Source organism: Gopherus flavomarginatus, chromosome 4, assembly GCF_025201925.1.
Source record: "Gopherus flavomarginatus isolate rGopFla2 chromosome 4, rGopFla2.mat.asm, whole genome shotgun sequence".
In the NCBI taxonomy this organism is placed as follows: domain Eukaryota; kingdom Metazoa; phylum Chordata; order Testudines; family Testudinidae; genus Gopherus; species Gopherus flavomarginatus.
This window is the reverse complement of record NC_066620.1, coordinates 15,931,410-15,951,829: the sequence shown is the minus strand read 5'-3', so window position 1 is coordinate 15,951,829 and position 20,420 is coordinate 15,931,410. Positions and strand designations below refer to the sequence as shown.

The following is a 20,420-nucleotide window of genomic DNA, read 5'->3' as shown; positions in this document are numbered from 1 at the left end:
CTGGGTTATCATGCATGCTGATTTAACCTTGACCAGAATGGTGTGAACCAGCAGTTCTCAAACTTTAGCAATCCGAGAACCCCCATTTTGATTTAAATTTTTTTGGGACGCTCCAATATCCCCACTCAGCCCCAGGCCCCATCCTCAGCCTGCCCCATGCCCTGCCCCCAGTCCACCCTTTTCCCCACTGACTCCATTGCTCACTCTCCCCTACCCTCATTCACTTTCATCAGGCTGGGGCAGGGGCTGGAGTGCAGGATAGGGTCCAAGCTCTAGGAGGGAGTTTGGGTGCGGGCTCAGGAAGTTCCAGGAGCGGCACAGAGCTAGGGCAGGCAGGGAGCCTTAGCTCCACTGTGCCGCCAGACTTTTAGTACCTAAAGTCTCCCGGTTTGGCTTCAGTAGCCTTCGGGAGATAGAGGGAGGGGGAGGAGTTGATCAGTGGGGTCCACAGACCCCCGTTTGAGAAATGCTGGTGTAATTCAATTCCATCCACATAGCATATGCGATACTTTATTTTTATCCTCTCTTTTCAGTACAATTCCCCGCATCCCAGCGAGTTGGGGGTCTTCCATTTCCCTGCCTAGCTTCTTTTCGGAAGTTTCTGTCACAGTCACTATCTAAGGACCACATGGGATTCCCTACCATCTCTGTTAATGCTGCTGCTTACTCAGCCATGGTGGGAGAGACCATGTGCATCACTATTAAGTGGTGCTCACAATCCAGTCCAGGTGCAGTAACTCTCAGCACTCCCAATCGCTAGTGACACAGAGAGCAGAACAGGGTCTGATTCCAGTTTCCTACCCAGTAGGGCAGAGCAGTACCACTCAGACAGCCCAGTTTCAATTTTTAATCGAATCAGATTAGTCAGTGGAAGTGTTTCTAAATTAGCGAGAATTTCAAGAGTTTTAGCCTACGCTCTGATTCACAAAGCATGTTGTTTCAACAATGGCTTTCAGGGCAGATCAAAAGTTTCTTACCTCAATCTGCTGAACTGTCAGGTCCAAGAAGGTGTTTTCATTCCGCACGCCAATAAGACTTTTGGGGCCTTTACAGCCCATGCTAGTGCCCAAGCCACCATTTAGTTTCACTACAACCAGTTTGTTCAAGACTGAGGTGATGTTAACAGGCAATCCCCTGGCCCTTATCTTCTCATAGGGCTGAATCTGTAAGGAAGCAGTTATTTTAGAAGGTATTCAAGTAAATTTGTCAGAGGTGACTGAAATAAACTAACATCTTTTTGTAGCTTTTGTTACACTTCCCCACTGCTAAGAAGGGATTTCTAGAGGAACAGGAAAATTTATCATGTAACAGAAAGGCTGAACTCTGAACTACAACTCCTTGCCAAAGTTCTCAATGTTTGTGTGTTAGGAAGTTACTCACCCCTCCCCCCACACACACACACACCCCTTCACAAATTTAAGCAGTTAATCTTCAACAATACCCCAGTTTATTTGTGAGGCATCACTACAGTGGCCCGGCATATTACAGACATATAGGGAGACACAGTTCCTACCATAGACAGCTTAAAAAGCCAAATACAATACAATTTGTTAAATAACCTCTCTTCTTGGAAAATGTGTTTTATTTTTTATTAGACAAAAGTGTCAAGGAAAGTTTAAGCTTTATTCAAATGCAGATACTCATCACTTCCCTCTTCCAGCCCACAGGGAAAATGGGCTGGGTACCAACAGAGGTAAGGAGTAGATAAGAGATCAAGACCGCATTCCCTCACTTACAGTGCTCCACCCAAGGTCCGCAAGAGAACCTTTGTGAAGCTTTTTTTATATATAAAAAAGTCCAACCCACCCACCTCAATAGCAAGCCTATCTACCAATCAAGTTGTACCTTAGGAAGTCTCTCTCTCTGCAAGAAAAAGGTTTGACTTTTTCTTCCTTTTAAAAGCTGCTCACTCTTGCTGCAGTCTCTTGATTTTCTATACTAAAGGTCACCAAAGCAAACAAGCAGAGAAGGCTAAGTTTTAAAAATTCTTTGCAAGAGTCTTTAATCAGATTAATGTTGGTTCTCGGTACTAGGCCTGTTAATTTTTTTTCCACCTTGCAGCAAAAGTTCCAAAATGCTTCTAACCCTTCTATTTTCCAGAGTATTCTCAGCCAATTCACTTCAAATTTTGCAGAAAAAAAGTTCTATCTTGTTTTCAGAAAGAAACTATCAATTTTAAAGGCGATATGACTTGTCTGGATTCTGGGGTGGGTTGGTACGTACACAAAACTAGGCCTTATTAAAAAAACGCAGTTGTAACTTCATTAAAGAATGCCTACACACACACACATAGAGGAAGGTATTGTTAAAGTGACACAGTTGTTTCAATAGCTCTGGATTGATCTAATTCAGTGTTTCCCAAACTTGGGACGCCGCTTGTGTAGAGAAAGCCCCTGGCAGGCCAGGACGGTTTGTGAACCTGCCGCGTTGGCAGGTTCAGCTGATCGCAGCTCCCACTGGCCGCGGTTCGCTGCTCCAGGCCAATGAGAGCTGCTGGAAGCGGTGGCCGGTACATCCCTCGGTCCATACCACTTCCAGCAGCTCCCATTGGCCTGGAGCAGCGAACCGCAGCAAGTGGGAGCCGCGATCGGCCGGACCTGCGGACATGGCAGGGACAGAAACCCGCCCAGCCCCACAGGGGCTTTCCCTACACAAGCGGCATTCCAAGTTTGGGAAACACTTATCTAATAGAATAAGGCTACAGAATGTTTTTCTACATTTTTTTTTTTGAAGGAAGCTTTTTAGATGATTAAAACATTACATAGATTATTTATGGCATTTGAAAAAAAAAATCTGAATGCTTCAAAAACTTCCAGCACAATGACACAGAAATTACTTCAATTCTGGTTGGAATGTAGCAGAAATGCATCTGATTTATAACAAGACATGGACTAAATAAATTTGAGGACTTCATGTTCACTTTGGGTATGCTGGAGGAAGAGGGGGGAACAAAATGGAGAACCACATTACATAAGAACGAAAAGTTCGTGTTCTGGTTGAATGCAAAGGAAACAAAAACTGCGTTGCACAATTGATATTCCTGGCCAATACAACGAGATGGTAGATTAGAAGGAAACTCTTACATTAGAAGAGTTCTGCCATATACAACTAGGAAGGAGCTTGCTTTCCATTAAATGAACTTATCTTTTCTTAGTTGTCTAGTTAGTCATTGTGCCACAGCTACCTCGTTATTCAAATAGTGGAAGTTTGCCTAACAGAAGTGTCATAGTGCAATCTATTGTAGTTACTCCATTACCCAGGCCAAAAACTGTTTATTCAACAGAAGTAATTGATTAACCACCTTTAAGGCAACTTGTCAAGTTTCTCTTCCTTCAAAAAATTTTAATAATGTTTTGATTTGTGTTTATTTGGTATGGTATGGTATTTCAGTGGAGGAAACTGATAGTTTCAATGGACTTTTACATAAAAGGTCATTTTAAATTGTGCTACAAGATTAGGAAGTTTACAAGTAAGGGTGGACAGCGTCCTATATACTAACACTAGGACAGGTTATAGGACAACCTTAGCTACTGAATAGCTAGGTTTTGGAGAGTAAATAGCATATCTCAAACTGAAATTAAATTATGAAGGTTACCAAATGCAAACAGAGGAAATCTTTGTAACTCTAAGGGCTAGCAATTTACTTCTATAAATAAGAAAACAGATTTTCCTGCACAGTAGCATCAGTTGTAGAGTTTCCTACTTGTCCTTGGTGTGTGGATTTTCCAAAGACTTGATGGAGCAGTGCTCCCCAACACCCTTTGCTGCATGAAGGGAAGATCCAGGGAACAAGCCAAACCACCTAAGAATATTTTTATAAAAATTTTGTTTTAAGTTCCTCCTTATTTACCTAACAAAATGAGAGTCCAGAGTTTATTACTTGTATAGCACCATATATGTAATATGCTGCATTTATCCTACAAGTAATTATAGGCCTGTGAGTCTGACATTAATCCCAGGCCAAGGTAACGGAGTGGCTGATATGTTACTCAATTAGTAAAGAATTAAAGGAGGGTAATATAATTAATGCCAATCAACATGGGGTTATGGAAAATAGATCCTGTCAATCTTTTTTTATATGAGGTAAAAAGTTTGTTTGATAAAGGAATCGTGTTGATGTAATAGACTTAGATTTATGTAAGCCATTTGACATAGATACGCATGACATTTTGATTAAAACAGTGGAACAATATAAAATTAACATAGCCAGTTTTTAATCCATTTAATATGTGCTGAGAGGTCTAAAATGTAACTGTAAACAGGGTAATCACCACAGAGCGGGTAAGTTTCTAGTGGGCTCCTACAGGTATCAGTTCTTGGCCCTGTGCTATTTCACATTTTTATTAGGGACCTGGAAGAAAACATAAAATCATCACTGATAAAGTTTGCAGATAGCACACAAATTAAGGGAGCGTTAAACAACAAAAAGGACAGGTCACTGACATACAGGGATCTGGATCACTTGGAAAACTGGGCACAACCAAACAATATGCACTTTAATATGGCTAAATGTAAATGTATGCATTTAGGAACAAAGAATATAGGCCATACTCAAGAGGCTAGGGGATTCTATCCTGGGACGCAGTGACTGAAAAAGATTTGGGGGTTGTGGTGGGTAACAGCTGAAGATGAGCTCCTAGTGCAATGCTGCAGCCAAAAGGGCAAATGCAACCCTTGGATATATAAACATGGGACTCTCAAGTAGGAGCAGAGAGGTTATTTTACCTCTGTATTTGGCACGGGTGCAGTCACTGCTGGAATACTGTGCCCAGTTCTGGTGTCCACAGTTCAAGAAGGATAACTGGATAGTGTTCAGAGAAGAGCCCTGAGAATGGGGTGCTCCCAGCGCTGGGGCACTGTTTACACTGGTGCTTTACAGCGCTGTAACTTGCTGCGCTCAGGGGGGTGTTTTTTCAGACCCCGAGCAAGAAAGTTGCAGAGCTGTAGAGCGCGAGTGTAGCCAAGGCCGAAGGCTCAGCTACTACTCCTCTATTATATCAGTAATTAATCTGGAGTAACTCCATTATCAGAGAGTCACATCAAATTAACATTGCTGCTCCAGATTTCCACCTCCCTCCCTACATATAAATGAGAACTGAATCTGGCCAAATACCTTACTTGTTAATTAGCTTGTTTAAAGCAGTTATCCAGGAAAACAAACCTTAAAAACCCCACCCCCTCATTTAACACCTTTTTAAGAAAGAAAGATTAAGATGAATTTAGTTAATTTTCCATTATAAATTAACTAAAGATGTTACCAAAATGAAGTTTAAATTTGACTAATTTGCTAGTCAGAGAGAACAATGATTGCAACAAACATCACAATAAGACTACCTATCCCATGCCTTCTTATACCAGCAAGTAATAGGACCCAAAGAAGATTCTCTACCAAGCAATACCGAGAGATCATACATCTATTTTAGTTATTTAAAAAATACATCTTCAGAAGCTAGTCACATTCTACATGCTAGAGAAAATGGAATTGTTCCTCAGAGGAACCAGCAGCATACACTTGTAAAATCTGCTCTCTGTTACTCCACAAAGATGGCTGTTTATTTTTGATATTGCAAATATAAGCCCAATGAATCTTCATCAAGATTCCTCTTAAGAAATTTAGCATTTAATGCCTCCATTATGTAGCAGAGCTTCTAAAATGGTGTTTAAGTGATGTAAAGATTAAAAAATTTATACCCCCAAATCTTATGTGAAGTGATAAGCTTCAGATTCTAAGTACACTGCTGTAAACACAACAATCAGACAAACTGATTGTTTCAGTTGTGGTTTTATTTGCAATCTCCTGGTAAAGACAAGTTGACAAGTTTGAGTGTTCAATTAAAACAAGCCTTTACATCTACGCCAGAGTGTACTATCCTGATTTGTATTAATATAATCCGATATTTCACACACTTAAATTAATGATCTCTGTAAACTACAGTAAAATCTTGAGATTATACATTTAACCAGAAGAACGAACCCATCTCTGTATTATCAGTCCTATAACAGGTTTAAACAAATCTAATAGTGTCTTTTTACACCATTGTCTAGAAAAGATTTATGGCAAGTTGGGGGGGGGTTAAACTATACCAAAAACAGTGATTTATGTATCCACTGAACCTAAAAAGTACATACTAAGTACTCTGGAAGGTCTAGTAGCATCCTGGATTTTTGCGCATAATTGTGTGATTAGTAATAGAAGAAACATCTGTTCCTTCATCAAGTCAGTAGGTGGAAAAGGGAGTAAACATGCAAGGAAAGTGATAGGTAAGCTTTCTAAAAAGAATGTGTGTGCACTGTCCCCAATGGTTTTAAGAATACTATCACGTAATCCAAGATTCAATTTCCATAGCATCAAATAAAATCCCATACATTAGCCCTGATGCTTCCCTCCCTTTAAGCATGGCAAAGGGAGTGGATGCAGGCTCAAACAGCACTAATTCCCCTCTAGGGCTTCTACTCTTACTTCCCACTTCCCTCCCGAGAAATGGAAGAGGAGGAGGATGGGAAAATACAAACAACATTCAGCCAATTGCAGCTTGGCTTCTAAGAGTGGCATGTGCCATAGAGGAGGAGACTGGAGACTTTACATAAGTGGGGTCTTCAGAAAGCACCCCTCCTCACCCAGCAAGATTTTGGAGAACTTTTGAGAAATTCAGGTTCCTAAATGACATCTCCCATAGGAGTGGGGCAAACTCATTTTAAACACACACAATCCTAGACTGTAACTGCATGATACAGAGGTTACAGCAAAGATTCAAATGTTGGTAATCTGGAATTTATCCCGAGTTCCAATTGAAACTCAGCTATAAGCACCAACATAGAGCACTGGGGGAATCCAAAGCAAGTAAAAGGTCACTAGAACGTCCCTCAGCCAGCCTAGTATAATAGCATGAATATCAAGTCTCCATGAAAGAGACAGCTCGAACAACCACAAAAATAAAAAGGGCCTTTTCATATTGCCCATAAAAGTACTTCATGTAACAGTACAGTTCTTCATTAACAGGAATCAGAGCTGAAAGTAAGCCAGTACAGTCCAGTACAGCTGGCACACCATGCCGGACTGGACCAGCTTCCCGGGCAGTGATTTAAAAGGCCCGGGGCTCCTGCCACTGTGGGGAGCCCCGGCCCCTTTCAATCACCACCGGAGCTTCAGCAGCTGGGCTCGAGCGGTGCTTTAAAGGGCCTGGAGCCCCAGGGCTGTTAAATGTCTCTTCCGGTTGAGGTCACGCCCCCACTCAGGACTCTGGCATACCGGAAAGTCCTTTCAGTTACTTTCACCCCTGACAGGAATGTGACTGGCAATACCTAGGGTTATTCAACTAAATTTATGACAGAAGAGGCTTTCAAATTCTGTAGAGTTGTTTTTTTTTTTTTTTAATAGCCTAGGAAGAGGAGCTCATTTATTCCAGGAAGAGAGGTGCAGAGAATTCAAAGACTGATAATAGAAGTCCAAGTTCTTTTTAAAAAAATAATTTAAAAAAAGAGCTACAGCCAGCTCACTGTAAAGTATGTGGTAAAAGACAGCATTTAAAGCCAGCACCAATCAAAGCTAAACTCAGCTACTCAGGGAATGAATGATGGGGAAAGAACAGTTATACATAGTCGTGTTGCATTATTTTATGTTTATATTTAAATAGACATACACACACTTTATGTGGAGCAGTGTAAGGCATTCTTGGTGTCAATGTTATCCGAGTCAAGCAGCAGGAGAATTTTTGTAGATTTTGAGAGCCATAGAATTTTACCCAATAACTCCTGCATCAAGCCCACGGCTTTGGGTCAAGTTAGAGGAGGAGAGAGTTTGAATGCCAAACATGGTTACTCGGTTACTGCAGTTACATTTCAAAGGAAAAGAGAACTTGGATGCTTTAGAACAGGGGTGGGCAATAATTTTTGCAGGGGGGCCACTCCATGAATTTTGGAAAGTCGTCATGGGCAGCACATTTCTACTATATTAATGGGGGTGCGGGGTCTGGGAGGGAGTTTGGGTGCCGGAGGAAGCTCCGGGCTGGTACAGAGTGTTGGGGTGCAGGAGAGGATGAGGGGTGTGGGCTCTGGGAGGGAGTTTGATGCAGAAAGGGGCTCTGGGCTGAGGCAAGGGATTGGGGGGCAGGGTCTGGGAATGAGTTTGGGTGTAGGAGGGGGTTCTGACCTGGCACAAGGGGTTGGGGTGCAAGGTGCAGGCTCTGGCTGGAAGGCACTTACCACAAGTGGCTCCCAGCCAACGGCACGCAGCAGGACTCAGACAGGCTGCCTGCATTCCGTGGCCCCATGCCACTCCCAGAAGCAGCTGCAGCTGGCTGCTGCTGGTACGTCTCTGTGTGCCCCTTGGGAGGAGGGGCACAGTGGGTCTCCATGCACTGCCTGCACCCACAAACACTGCCCCCGAGGGCCATATTTTGCCCACCTCTGCTTTAGAATGAGCTTCAAAGAAAACTGCCATCTAGCCATCCTGGTCAAATGAAAGAATCACAACAAGTGATCCATTTGTTGGGAGGAAAAGGACATAAACAAGTCCATGAACTCTAAAATATTAGAAACTGTAATAATGCAGTTTTCATAAGTCATGCAACCAAGCTTTCATAAACATTTGACCATAGGCATTATCATACTGTATCAGACCAGTGGTTCATCTACTCCAGTGTCCTTTCTATAACAGTGACCAGTATTAGATGCTTCACAGTAGGTTTGAAACAAAATGCATATAAGCCTGGCGTAAGACAAGTTTCACACAACATACCAGCACAATTAAAAATCCCGTACATCTTTTTCCCCCTTGCAGACTTTCAAGGATAACTGCTTATTCAAGAAACCAGACTCTTCTCCCCAGGACACTCCTCAGAGCTAGATCCTCCCATATGGGGACAAATTACCAGCCAAAAGCAGTAAGGACACAGGTGGTGTGGGGGGAATAAACCGAAACATATTGTTCCCCTTCTCCAGAATATATTCCAAATGGAGTGGCGAAGTCCAGAGACTGCCATCCCTTTGGAAGCCATGGGAATTGCCCAGCATATAACAATGACGAGCATATTAGCATTATCCCTTACAAAAAACTCCGTCACCTCCAGAGGAAAGGGTTCAAGGCCAGCTGAAGACAGGGCCTCAGTACAGTCTGTGGTATTAGCCCAGTCCCCACCCTTATCCCACAAAAGATAGCCAAGCATGTGCTTGAGTGACAGCTGAGAGTGTCCCTCTGCGGTTTCTTTTTAATGCTATTCCCCCCCTGCATGGAAGAATGCTATCCCTCCCCTTCCCAAAGGGTGATTATTTGGAAACTGCACAATTTGAAACTAACAGAAGTTCCAATCACTTTTGCAGAAAGGATGAGTTGGCTATAGCTATCAAAGCTCAGCACCAGAACGCCCCACAGTTGGGAGCAAACCACAAGGGTTGGCCAGAAAGTAGTTGCATGACATGGAGAAGGTCGCTTCTGTTGAGCAGATAATGGCCAAAGCTAGAGAAACCCCACCAATATGTTTGGACTTTTTATAAAGAGTGCATGTGCAGGGAAAGCCTTTAGCAATGTTATCCAGGAGCTAAGTGGCATAAATAAGATCCTTGCAAGGGTCTTTTTATGAGCAGGTTTTCAAAACATTAACATGCCAAACCATGGACAGAATGAGATCTTTATCCCTGATGGCAGTCCCTCTGTGCTATTTCAAATGCACATCCGTTCAGGAATACCATCTACTCATAGCAAATTTATTCTGCCCATAGTTCACCTATTCTGCTATATTTTCAAGAGGAAGCACATAGAATAAATGGAAGAGGCATGACTCAGGATACGGTAACTTCACCGCACGCAGGATGTATCTGAATAAACTACAAATGGGAGGGAAGCCTGAAGGTTACAAATATGGATTTGTTAAAAAATGAGTGACTTATACAGCATAAGAGGGCATTTATATAGGAAAGTGAAAAGACTGATGAGAGGGCAGCCAACTGACTCTGAATGTGTGTTTAGGAAAGGCAGCAAGCCAGCATCTGCTTTCTGCAATTGCTATCTAAATGACTTGTCAAAAATGCTGCATCCTTTAGATCATTTCACTCAGCTCTTATACGCAGCACTGTCCTATTACCCACCCATGAGCATGCTAAGTGCTTCACTGAAATGCATAGGAAATTCCTGCTCTAAGGAGCTTACGTTATAAACATTGGATATGACAGATAAGTGAAGACAGACACATATTGAGAAGGGACAAGGAAGGACATGATTTACAGAAATAAGATTAGTGTTACTCATTTTAGACATATATACTTCTTGGCAATGCAGGAGTTGTGGGGGGGGGTTAAGCTATATTTATGTTTTGTAGGCAATGCTGATGTGCAATTTTTAGGAGCGATGTGAATGAGGTGAGGCTCGGAGTTTGACTAATAGATTTTACAAGTTTGTTCCAAGTGTAAAGGACGATGTGGATGAAGGCATAGAGATATCTGTGGGAGACACAGGGAGCACAGATTGGCATCACAGGCAGAGTGGAGAGGAACACAGCACCCATGTTGGTCAGTGTGTACACAAGACATTGAGAGCATTCTTTAAAAAATAAGGTTAATAATGTGTTAATGATTCAACTCTATAGGACTGCTTGAGTAATAGCACAAGATGGATACAATCGACTATCTTGTCCTCAACCCTGGGAAATAAACTACTTGCTAGTGGGTAGGAGTTGTTGATATTGGTTCTTTTCCTTTGTAACTTAATTTACGGAGATGATTCCGAGTAGCAGGCAAGTTTAAGTATCTTTTTGATATTCAGTCATGCCCTTATCAAAATCCATGCATCACAAGACCCTCCCATGCCTGAATCATGCAGGCTGCTCCCCTCACAGCCCAGGTGACCTCACCATATCAACATACTACCTCAGGACTCCATTACCGCAATTCCCTCCCAGTAGATTTTCCAGCAGGCCTTTTCAATCACTTGCAATTTATGCAGAATGAAGTGCCAGGCTTACTCAAGTAGGATTAAGTTACATCCCTCTCTCCATCCCTCCCATGTTCTTTACTTTGGCTTTCTAAAAGGGTCCAGACTAACATTACGTTGATCCTCTTCTTTCCTAAGGCTCCAAATAGGAATAGGTCCTAGCTGTAAAACTGGAGCCTTCTGACAGAAGTTTAGGGGGAACATTTTTCTTATTCATTTCATCTAAAATTGGGGACCTTTATTGTCATGGCCCCTAGGGTGTTAATTTTTCCCAAAACTGGTATTTGTTTCATCCCTGACCTCCATATTTTTCAAGCCTCCTCATCCCTGGGAGATTATAAAGCTATCATCATCCCGTTTGATTTACAAACAAGTTTACTGATTGCTATAGTATATTTTTATAACGTACTGTTATGCAATGTTCCAAACATGTTGGCAGAAGGAACCAAAACTCCTGGGCAACAAATGACTTGCCCTGGCTAGACAGCACATGGCAGCTCAATTAGAAATTCTCCTCCTGTTGAGCTCAGATATGCCATTAAGCAGAAGCTCTCATTGAAACGTCATTTTTACAGAGCTGGTGAGCTTTGTAAGCTTCCTTGCTGTCATGGTTCTACTCCTTCTGGAAATTTCAAAACACATCCAAGTAACAGGAGAAATTAAACCACCACAAAGGCATATGACATTTTAATTGTTTACAGGCTTTTACGTTATTTAAAAACTCATGCACTCAAGTTTTCCAGCTCTGCACATCTTGAACTCCATCAAATATGGGTCAAGATTATAAATGTCAGAGTTCTCATAGGTTTAAAAAAAGACCACATACCAAATTGATTCAACAATAATCAAAGGCACCAGTTCTCATGAGGGATACTATAATAATCCATATTTGGAGTTTTGAGGTCAAAAGTGTTTGAGATACAACATTCCCAAGTCAAAAGTCAGGAATTTTCAAGAAACTGATCGTTTGAAAAAATCAGAACTGTCATAACTAATGCTTTGTCAGATTTCCAACAAACGTCCTAAAAAGACAGCCTCTGGCATAATATCCTCTACATTAGCAGCTTTGGCAAAATCTAGGGGATGGAGTTTGTGTGTTAAAATACAAGTTGGACACAACAGAAAGTTAGTCACAACTTTTAATTTTGGCAAGATTGGAAGAAAGGAGATCAATGAAAAAGCTGAGAGCGTAACAGTGCTAAAGACACACATACAGATTTCTCCCTTTCTCCACAAGTAAACCTTACTCATGAAGAACTCAGTGTTCAAGTCTGTATCTTGAGGCCTTTCTAAAATTATATCTTCATCCCTGCTTATGAGTTACTAATGTTCCACTGCTTAGATCAACTTCCATGAGAACAGAATTATCAATATCTATCTCATGAATGCCCTAGTCATGCTCACTAGCACAGAACATCACTATAGAAGTGATATTCAGTAGAAATGTGTTTTATATGAGCAGCTTTCATTCTCTCTACACTAAAAGTGCTTTAGAAAAAAGTAATGGGTTAAACATTGATAGTGTACCAAGAGGTGAGGCAAACCGAGAACAGCCCTCAGCCTTGGAAAGCAGAACTGCAACTTAGAAAGTCAGGGTGCAGAATTTATTCCTTGTATCTTTGTGAAAGTGCTGAGAGATTTAGATTCCACTTAGCCCGTCACATATCAACACAAGAAATCTCTGTGATCCATTTTATCCCAAGGATGGCGACTATCACATAGCATTGTTAGCATCTAATGTTAGCATTGGATGACTCCAAGTTTTCATAGATTCCAAGGCCAGAAGGAACTATTATGATAATCTAGTCTAGCCTGCGTTCTACAGGACATCATAGAACAACCCTAAGATATTTCCTTGGGCAGATCTTTTAGAAAAACATCCAATCCTGATTTTAAAATTCTCAGTGATGGAGAAGCCACCATAACCCATGGTAAGTTGTTGCAATGATTAATTGATCCTTGTTTAAAAAAATCAGGCCTTATTTCCAGTCATTTGAACTCACCTTCCCGACACTGGATCGCATTATACCTTTTTCTCTGTTAGATTGAAGAGCCCATTCTTGATATTTGTTCCCCGTGTAGTTATCTATATATTGTAATCAAGTCACCCCTTAACCTTCTCTTTGTTAAACTAAACAGACTGAGCTCCTTGAATTAAACACTATATGGTAGATTTTCTAATCCTTTGATCATTCTCATGGCTCTTCTCTGAACCCTCTCCAATTTTTTCTTGAACTATGGGCACCAGAACTGGCTACAGTATTCCAGCAGCTGTTGCACCTGTGCCAAATACAGAGATAAAACGAACTCTCTATTCTTACCCAAGATTCCCTGTTTATGCAACCAAGGACTGCATTTGCACTTTTGGCCACAGCATTGCACTGGGAGCTCATCTTCAGCTGTTATCCACCAGGACCTCCAAATCTTTTTCAGAATTACTGCTTCCCCCATCCTGTAAGTATGGCATACACTGTGTTCCCAGATTTATACATTTAGCCATATTAAAACATATATTGTTTGCTTGCATCCAAATCTCTCTGTATCAGCAATCTGTCCTCTTCATCGGTTACTACTTCCCCCAATGTGTGTGTCATCTCCAAACTTTATCAGTAATAATTTTATGCTTTCTTCCAGGTCATTGATAAAAATATTAAATAGCATAGTAGAAACACACCCATTCGGTAGTGGTACTCCATTCACAATTATATTTTAAGACTTATCAGTTAGCCAGTTTTTAATCAATTTAATGTGCGCAATGTTAATTTTATATCATTCTAGTTTTTTAGTCAATGTCATGTGGGACCAACTCAAATGCCTTACAGAAGTCTAAGTCTGTTACATCAACATTATTGCCTTTATCAACAAAACTTGTTATCTTATAAAAAAAAGATATCAAGTTAGTTTGACAAGATCTATTTTCTATAAACCAATGTTAATTGGCATTAATTATACTACCCTCCTTTAATTCTTTATTAGTCGAGTCCCATATCAGCCACTCCATTATCTTGCTCAGGATTGCTGTCAGACTGACAGTTCTCTAACTATCCAGTCGTCTCATATATCCTCTTTACATATTGGCACAACATTCACTTTCTTTCAGTCTTCAGGAACTTCCTGGTGACTTACTGAAGAAAAAAAATCATTAATGGTCCAGTGAGCTCCTGAACCAGCTCTTTGAGAACTCTTGGATGCAAGTTTTCTAGACCTGCAGACTTAAAAATATCTAACTTTAGTAGCTGCTGTTTAACATCTTCCTAAAATACTTGTGGAATGGAGATAGTTGTTCCCTCTCCCCAAACACAGAACAGAAATGTATTGATAATTCTACTATTTCTATCTAGTAATGGACCAATACCATAGTTAGGATGCTTTTTGTTCCTTATATATTTAAACTCCATATTGTCCTTAACTCTGCTGGCCATAGATGTCTCATATCCCTTTGCTTCCCTTATCAATTTTCTACAATTCTCAGCTTCTGGTTTATATTCATTACTCTCTACTTCCCCCTTCTTCTCTTTGTTTATTTTTAAAGCAGCCTTCATTTGCACTCTAAGTCACATTGGTGTTTTAATCAATATGGCTTTCTTTCTCGATTGTGGCTTTTTGGCATCTAGTAAAGTGTTCTTAAATATGAATAATTGGAAGTTGTTTATCTGATTAAATTCTTCCTCCTAGCTGATTTAGCTCATAGTTGTTTCCACCTCTGTGAAACTGGCCATATTAAAGCACGACGTACATATAACTGGTCTGGACTTTATTCTGTTTGCATGTTAAAAATGTGGTAAGGTCACAACCACTTGTACCTAAGTTACGATACATTTTTAGTTGTGTTCAGTTCCTCTTTCTTGGTCAAGAGGAGGTGTAATGTATAATTCCTCTGTGTTGGATATAACACTTTTTTTTAGTTAGAAACTGTCATCTAGAATATTTAGAAATTTCAAAGATGTTTTAGTACCAGAAACATGAGACATAGATTCTAAAACTGGAAAGGACCTCAAGAGGTCATCGAGTCCAGTCCCCTGCCCTCATGGCAGGACCAAATACTGTCCAGACCATCCCTGATAGACATTTATCTAACTTACGCTTAAATATCTCCAGAGATGGAGATTCCACAACCTCCCTAGGCAATTTATTCCACTGTTTAACCACCCTGACAGTTAGGAACTTTTTCCTAATGTCCGACCTAAACCTCCCTTGCTGCAGTTTAAGCCCATTGCTTCTTGTTCTATCCTTAGAGGCTAAGGTGAACAAGTTTTCTCCTTCTTCCTTATGACACCCTTTTAGATACCTGAAAACTGCTACCATGTCCCCTCTCACATCCAGCATAGATCACTTAAATTGAAGTCCCCCGGAATCATGTACCCTTTTTTCCCTTCACATTGTAAATAGGTGAGTAAGGAGCCAATCACCCTGTTCCCTATTGTGATTTGGTGGTCTGACCTCCACTAACACATCTTGTGCTTTATCTGTTAGGACACTGATCCATAAGCATTCAAGATCATTTTCTTCCAACTTATCAGTGAGTCGGAAACACATAATGCCACCTTTGACAGAGAGCCACTCCCCGCTCCTGTTGCCCACCCAATCCTTCCTAAATAGATTACCATTGATTTTAACATTCCAATCACAGGAACTATCCCACCAGGTTTCAACAACAACTAGATCAAATTTATGCTCACAGATGAGCGATTCCAATTCTTCTTGTTTCTTACCCAGGCTCCTAGCATTGGCACATAAATTATTTAATTGCCTCTCCTCATGTCCTCCAGTTCCTTAATTTTGTTCTCAATATCTTGATTTTGTGCTGAGAGCTCTTATCTTCCCCTTGTTTACTGTCCCCTTTTGTTACTACTTTAATGCCTTCCTATTACTACAACTTTAATCTGGGACTTGGGACACATTACTTAAGGGACAAAGCCATGAGTGTCAGCACTCCAACCATAAAGATCTCAGATCTCAGCAATCGTTCTTTGGACAAACTTAAGAGTTCAACTTTACACACAGTATTAATGTGCATTTATGATTAGAATATTGTCAACTGACAATGTAGGTGCAGGTAACTGTAATACTGCAGAATAGTTTGAGAATAATTTTAAAGGAACTATATTATGCAGCACCATAGATATTCAATATATAAAAGCTTAAGCTCTCCTTTGTTGCAACAGCAATTGGGTTTTGAGCCTTTAGTACCAAACTTAAGGCAAGAAACTTTTATACACACAATTTTTATAAGATTCTTCCTTTGGATACAAATAGAAAATTAATTTCAAGGGGGAACATGAGGCAGATTTACCATCATTCATATGCAAGAAAAATTATTGGAATGAAGCTATAAGCTTCATGCAAGTTCCAAATGAATCTTGTGGAGAAAATAAAGCTGTTTATTGGAGCAATAACGTACAATTATTATACCATAACACCAAAGAGAAATTTATTTAAGTAAGAAAAATTAGGTAGCAGTAGGAACAGGGAGGAGGGTGTCCCTCCCCGCAAGTTGTTTATTTACCTCAATGGTATTTGTAAAGTAGTGCAGTTTGATTCTGAGTTCATGGTACGTAATGGGATAAAATCTATGGTTTTAAAGCAAGGCACATGAATAATCTAAGTGACATGATGATGCAGAGCTATGGAATGATACAATTTAAAAAAAAAAGTGATCATAGGTCACATGAACAGGCTGTATGGTTGAAGGAAGTTTAGGCTCCAGGTGAAGAACCAGAGAAGCAGAAGACAGGTGAGATACTCATTTCCTCCCCTAATATAGCCCTTCTTTCAGCCACGAGCTAAAATGACCCTTTTACTTGTGCTTTGAGAACAGACACTGAAATTTATATCATAGCCCTCCAACTACTAAATATCAATCAGCAATGACTAAGATATAGCTGAATGGACATTTTATTTTATAAGTGGTTCCACAAGTTACACCAAACCCAAACTGAAGAATAATCATACTGATACTGGCCTCTGCACTGTGTAAAGCTATTTTTATACAGGACTGTTATCTGGCAATACTGGAGGCACATTTTCCTTCCACCAGGGAGACTTCACATAAAGTAGGACAGCATAGACTTTAAGGCCAGAAGGGACCATTGAGGTCATCTAGTCCAAGGGTGGCCAACCTGAGCCTGAGAAGGAGCCAGAATTTACCAATGTACATTGCCAAAGAGCCACATCAATATGTCAGCAGCCCATCATCAGCACCCCTCCCCACCCTCGCTCCCAGCACCTCCCACCCAGCAGCAGCCCTGCTGATCAGCGCCTCCCCCTCTCTCCTCACATCTCCCGATCAGCTGTTTCATGGTGTGCAGAAGGCTGGAGGGGAGGAGCGAGGGCATGGCAGGCTCAGGGAAGGGGTCGGGAAGGAGTGGAGTGGGGGCAGAGCCTATGGCAGAGCCAGGGGTTGAGCAGTGAGCACCCCCCACACATTGAAAAGTTGGCACCTGTAGCTCCAGCCCCGGAGTCAGTGCCTATACAAGGAGCTGCCTATTAACTTCTGAAGAGCTGCACTGACTCTGGAGCCACAGGTTGGCCACCCCGATCTAGTCTGACCCCTCCATATTGCAGGCCACAGAACCTCATCCACCCACTCACTCCTGTAATAGACCCATAGCCTCTGTCTGAGTTACTGAAGTCCTCATATCATGAAAATAATTTTAAAGTTAAGATGACTAGATTTAGAAGAAATGTAGGGCTTGTCTACACTTAAAATAATATAGCAACGCAGCTGCACCGCTGTAGCACTTCAGTGAAGACACTACCTATGCCAACGGGAGACATTCTCCCATTGGCATAGGTACTCCAGCTCCCTGAGAGGCAGTAGCTAAGTTGACAGGAGAATTCTCCCATTGCCCTAGTGCCACTTGTACTGGGGTTAGGTCCATTTAACTGTGTCCCTTAGGGGCATGGATTTTTCACACCCCTGAGCAATGTAGTTATACTGACCTAATTTCCTAATGCAGAACAGACCTTAGACTCGCTACAAGACTTCATCATCTTTCAACAACACTTTGGAGAGCAGCATCAGCATCTATTGTGAAGGCAGCTGAACATTCTATTCTGCGGCATGCTTTTCGGTTGCAAAGTGGATCTTTAATTCAATCACTGCTGACAAATAGCATAGAGGCAAACAATGCCAGTCAATTCATGAAGATACTAACATCTCATGACTCCAATTCAGTTTTAATATACCAGGTTATTCTTCTGAGAGAGCAAAAATTCTTACACTCATAACTAAAGGTTAGATGTGTAAACAGCCAAGAAAGAGCCTAGGGCCACAGATGAATTAATTAAAAACAAGGTTTGGTTCAGTGAACAATGCTTACCTTTATAGAAACACTTGTGGGAAAATCTACTGTTTTTTGTTGCACCCTCTCACTTCAAAAGTTATTTTTTCCATGCTTTATATAATACTGCAGGGAAATTGTGCTCTTTAAACAACATTAACTGTTTTCCTAATTCACTGATTTTATATAAACTATTGTAAAGTAGAAAAAGTTTTGGGCTATAAAATCCAGGCCACTTACTATGCATCGCTTTGAAAATATTTAGTAAAAACTGATTGTCAGAGTCAATTTCATCTGGGATTTGCAACATGTTTTCATTTGGGGAAGGTGTAGGATGGAGATTCTAGATGTCCTACATACTCCCAACACCACAAATTACCTTTCATTGCAAAGCATCAGATTAAACAGCAAAGATATACTTATCACAATTTTTTTTAAGCAATGGACCAGTTAACAGAATACTAAGAGAGAACTTATGTACATATGTTAAGGAGGACCTGATATTCATGAATACATACAACATAGACCCATGTTTTAGTTCTCTCTGCAATAAAGATTTATTTAAATTGTTATTCCACTTTATCTTAAAACATGGCAATTACATGCTTTGTATTGTTGACAATATATTTCAATGCAAGCAGTGATTACTAATTTTAAGATCCTATTGGCTGTTGTCATTTTATTGCAACTTACAGAATCTTCTGGAGGTCTCTGAATCTTCCCCCAGTCCACGGAAGGTCCCTTTTCTTGCAAAAATCTGTGGAATAGCTTCTTAAACCCTTCAAGGTCTTTTTTAGTGTGCTACAAGAGGGAGAGTGCGGATGAGTTTTAGAAATAATGGTATTTTGTGTTTACATATGTTTATCACAAAAGCATTTTACAAAACTGATGTACAATCTGTTCATGAGAATCATTCATCCAACACTTAAGTGCAGCCAACTTTAGGGTGAAACACAGCAACACTGCGTAACACCTTAGGACAGGAAGCACAGAACACCTTATCAGTTGAAACTACAGGGAGAATTTAGGTGGGAAAAAATGGCCAAAGTTTTCAAACCGAAGTGTCTGTAGTGCAGGTCCTAAATACACCTCTACCTCGATATAACGCTGTCCTCGGGAGCCAAAAAATCTTACCACATTATAGATGAAATCGCGTTATATCAAACTTGATTTGATCCACTGGAGTGTGCAGCCCCGCTCCGCCCAAAGCACTGCTTTACCGCATTATATCCGAATTCGTGTTATATCGGGTCACCTTATCTTGAGGTAGAGGTGTAAGTACTAAATCTCACTAAGTTAATGATGCCGAGGACCTGCAGCTCCCACTGAAAAAATCAGGACACTTGTTTGAAAATGTTGGTAAACACCTAATTACCTAAATTAAGTTTGGCCAGGACCTCAAGGTATAATGTTCCTATTCCTTTGAGTATGTGGGATCTTTAATAACCAGAAATGGCCAAAAGTTCAGTAAAAACTCAGAGGCAAGACTACAACCCTCCGCATCACCAGCATCACTTCCTTCAATAACAAGTTTTCCTTGGAATTCTCTCCTCCACATAGGGTCCAGGCCTAACCCTACTCTTCTCAAGATTACACAGAATCACAGCACATTCTAAAAGTAGGGATTATATTAGTTTGACTACACAACTGCAGTCATATACCAAGCATATTGTCCTTTACACAGAAAATCCATTAAAAAAAAAACATTGAGATGGAAAGACTACAAAGTCTTCCTCACAAATTTCAGATAATAGACAACTTTGTGTGTATCTTGGTACAATTTTCAGTTTCAAATTGTTAAAAACAATCACTGAATAAAAAGGTCTTCACCTTGACTACTTTGTCACATTTCAACAGTTTGACTGTTTGTTACTCTACTTCTGTTCTCTTCTCAAATTGGCTCAGTTTAAAAAAAAAAATCAAGAGTAATTTTGGTGATAACCCACTTCCAAGCACCATGAGAAGTGATTAAATTCTCTAAACTAAGTTAATATTTTATGTTCTTGGATATGTTTCTGTGGATTATTATAAACATTTATGTATTTTATAATCTCAGTTTCAATTTGATTGGGGAGGGAAAATATTACAGCTTGAACACAGCTTTTCAAAATTCTTCATATTCTTTCAATTGAAATTTAAGTTTTACATACAGTATGGAACCACTAGCAAGTTAGACTATTGGTTCATCTATGTATTGTATGATTTAAAAAAAT

At 40.5% G+C, this 20,420-nt stretch overlaps 1 protein-coding gene across 2 annotated transcripts in view; it reads right to left on the bottom strand.

The window, feature by feature from the left end:
* Positions 1 to 20,420, bottom strand: part of UGP2 (UDP-glucose pyrophosphorylase 2) — a 44,890-nt gene that overhangs the window by 13,547 nt on the left and 10,923 nt on the right. For both annotated transcript variants that reach the window (XM_050952158.1, XM_050952157.1), the window contains exons 3-4: positions 18,901 to 19,008; positions 978 to 1,163 (exon numbers count right to left, since the gene is read on the bottom strand). In XM_050952158.1, the coding sequence (XP_050808115.1) occupies positions 978 to 1,163; positions 18,901 to 19,008 (294 nt within the window). The remainder of the gene's footprint in view (positions 1 to 977; positions 1,164 to 18,900; positions 19,009 to 20,420) is intronic.